The sequence below is a fragment of the Poecilia reticulata genome, unplaced genomic scaffold, assembly GCF_000633615.1.
Source record: "Poecilia reticulata strain Guanapo unplaced genomic scaffold, Guppy_female_1.0+MT scaffold_1642, whole genome shotgun sequence".
Classification (NCBI taxonomy): Eukaryota; Metazoa; Chordata; class Actinopteri; order Cyprinodontiformes; family Poeciliidae; genus Poecilia; species Poecilia reticulata.
The window spans coordinates 1-2294 of record NW_007616374.1 but is presented as its reverse complement, the minus strand read 5'-3'; the positions used below and the strand labels follow the sequence as shown (position 1 = coordinate 2294).

The window sequence follows — 2294 nt, the reverse complement described above, 5'->3', positions numbered from 1 at the left end:
ATCCATCCATCCATCCATCCATCCATCCATCCATCCATCCATCCATCCATCCATCCATCCATCCATTTTCTTCCGCTTATCCGAGGTCGGGTCGCGGGGGCAGCAGCTTCAGAAGGGAGGCCCAGACTTCCCTCTCCCCAGCCACTTCTTCCAGCTCCTCCGGGGGAATCCCAGCTTAAAAATGAGAAACATATTATGTCTCATGGAGGACGAATAATAAAATGCTGGTGCTAAATGATAATGATAATCACATTATTCATCTGATTGTGAGGTTCTTATATAAAAACATCTAATTATTTAGACAATTCAAGCATCTGAACCAAAAAGTCAACAAAACATCAAAAGGGCATAAAATCATTGAATAAAAACATAAAAATGAAAACTTTTAGCAAACATTTTATTATCCTATATTTACAATGGATTAGGTACACATAATCTCAAAGGGCTTTTGGGAATAATGGTCTTTGCATTTGCATAAAACATTAGGAAATTAACAACTAAAGTCACATGAGAAAACACCTGAACAAACTGGAAACAAACCAATGAGTCAGTTTTCCTCTGAATTAAGAGTTGACAACCAGGAAAGATGAACCAGAGAGAAACTGAAAGCTATAAAAATTCCTATGACATCCACCTCTTAAGAATTTTCTTTTTCTGTTTGGTGTTTTTTAAATTTTCAGTTTAAAACAATATTTTAATTACAAAACCAAAGAGTCAGTTAATTGCTCTGGGAATCCTGTTATCACTTCAGGGAACAGATCTTTCTTTAATATTAAAACTAATAACAGATTTTTGTTTCTTTGGTTTGATTTTTAACAATATACAAAAAGTAAATAAAATAAAAGTTATTGGTATACATACACTTTGTTTTTGAATATAAAATACTGCATGTAGCATGTGTAATTACAACATACCACTTTTGTGTGCAATGTCGCTCTGAGTTTTAGTTCTAACTTTAACACCCCAGAAATATGGACCAAATCAAGGAGGATTTCAACATCATGGTTATTTCTTTAAACATGTGAGTTTGTTCTTTCCAATCTATTTATTGAGCACGTCTAAAAATGACATATGCCTTGAAACCATTTAATTTTACACATTATTTTTATTTTGTTTTGATAATGAAATAATAAAAATGAAGATCTCTGTTTATTAAATGGATGTGACGTAGAGATGCAGGAGGTGTGGTTTACAGAGAGATAAATAAATGCAGTCTGACTGCTGCTTACTGGCACAGTGACATTTTCCCTTTACTTTGACTGGTTGTCGTTTCTTTCTGCAATGGGTGAATCGTTTGTCATAGCAATTGACTTTGGCACTGCGTTTAGCGGGTATGCCTTTAATATCACACCCAGAAAGGAAAAAAGTGAACCATACCTGCCAAGGTGGGGAAAGGAGTATGGACTTGACTCCCCAAAGACTCCAACCTGCATTTTGTTTAATGAAGATGAAACATGTCTGAGTTTTGGCTATGAAGCCAAAATGACATACAAGGAAATGAGCGGAGAAGAAGCAAAGAAGCATTATCTCTTTGAAGACTTCAAGATGGTCCTCTATAGCAAAGTAAGTATGAACAATAATCTTTATACTTATAAATGCTGCATATGCATTGTGTAAATGTACAATGATGTCCACATAATAAATTGGAGACAATTAGGTTGATCTTCAGCTAAGAGTTCATTTAAAATCACAGCAGGCATTTGAACATTAAAACATTTCAACATTAAAAGGAGACAGGATGGAGATCTGGAAAACATTAAAGGGACATACACATGCAAATGTGTACAGTTATTTATTGTTAAACGTGTTGCTTGACATAATGGAGGATGAATATTAAGAGTACAATCACTGCTCATACAACTACATTTTGTATCTAACATCTAAATAATACTTTAATCTACAGAAACTCAGCAGTGATCTGGAGATAAACGACGCCAGTGGAAAGTCTATGAAAGCATTGAAGGTTTTCTCAGAGTCCCTGAGATTTCTTAAAGAAGATGCACTAAGAACAATCAGCCGAAACACAGAAGGAAAAATCTTCTTGGCCTTCGACTTCACCTGGGTCCTGACTGTTCCTGCCATCTGGGATCTTTCAGCTAAACAGTTCATGAGAGAAGCTGCAATGCAGGTAACATCAGGTTTTACAGAAACAATGACGTTCTGAAATGTTCAGATGGATGAGAGTTTATCATTTTGTAGGCAGGTATTATAACAGAAGGAGATGAGGAGAAACTGGTGATGGCACTGGAACCAGAAGCTGCTTCAATCTGGTGTAAGAAGCTTCCATCTGATGG

General features: G+C 35.8%; 1 protein-coding gene across 1 annotated transcript; it reads left to right on the top strand.

The window, feature by feature from the left end:
- Positions 1 to 1281: 1281 nt before the first annotated feature.
- Positions 1282 to 2289, top strand: LOC108166096 (heat shock 70 kDa protein 12A-like; the record flags this gene model as incomplete). The annotated part of the gene is made up of 3 exons (XM_017303653.1): positions 1282 to 1563; positions 1904 to 2128; positions 2200 to 2289. Coding segments are annotated over exons 1-3 (597 nt in total), but the record flags the coding sequence as incomplete, so codon positions are not given.
- Between the last annotated feature and the right edge of the window lie 5 nt (positions 2290 to 2294).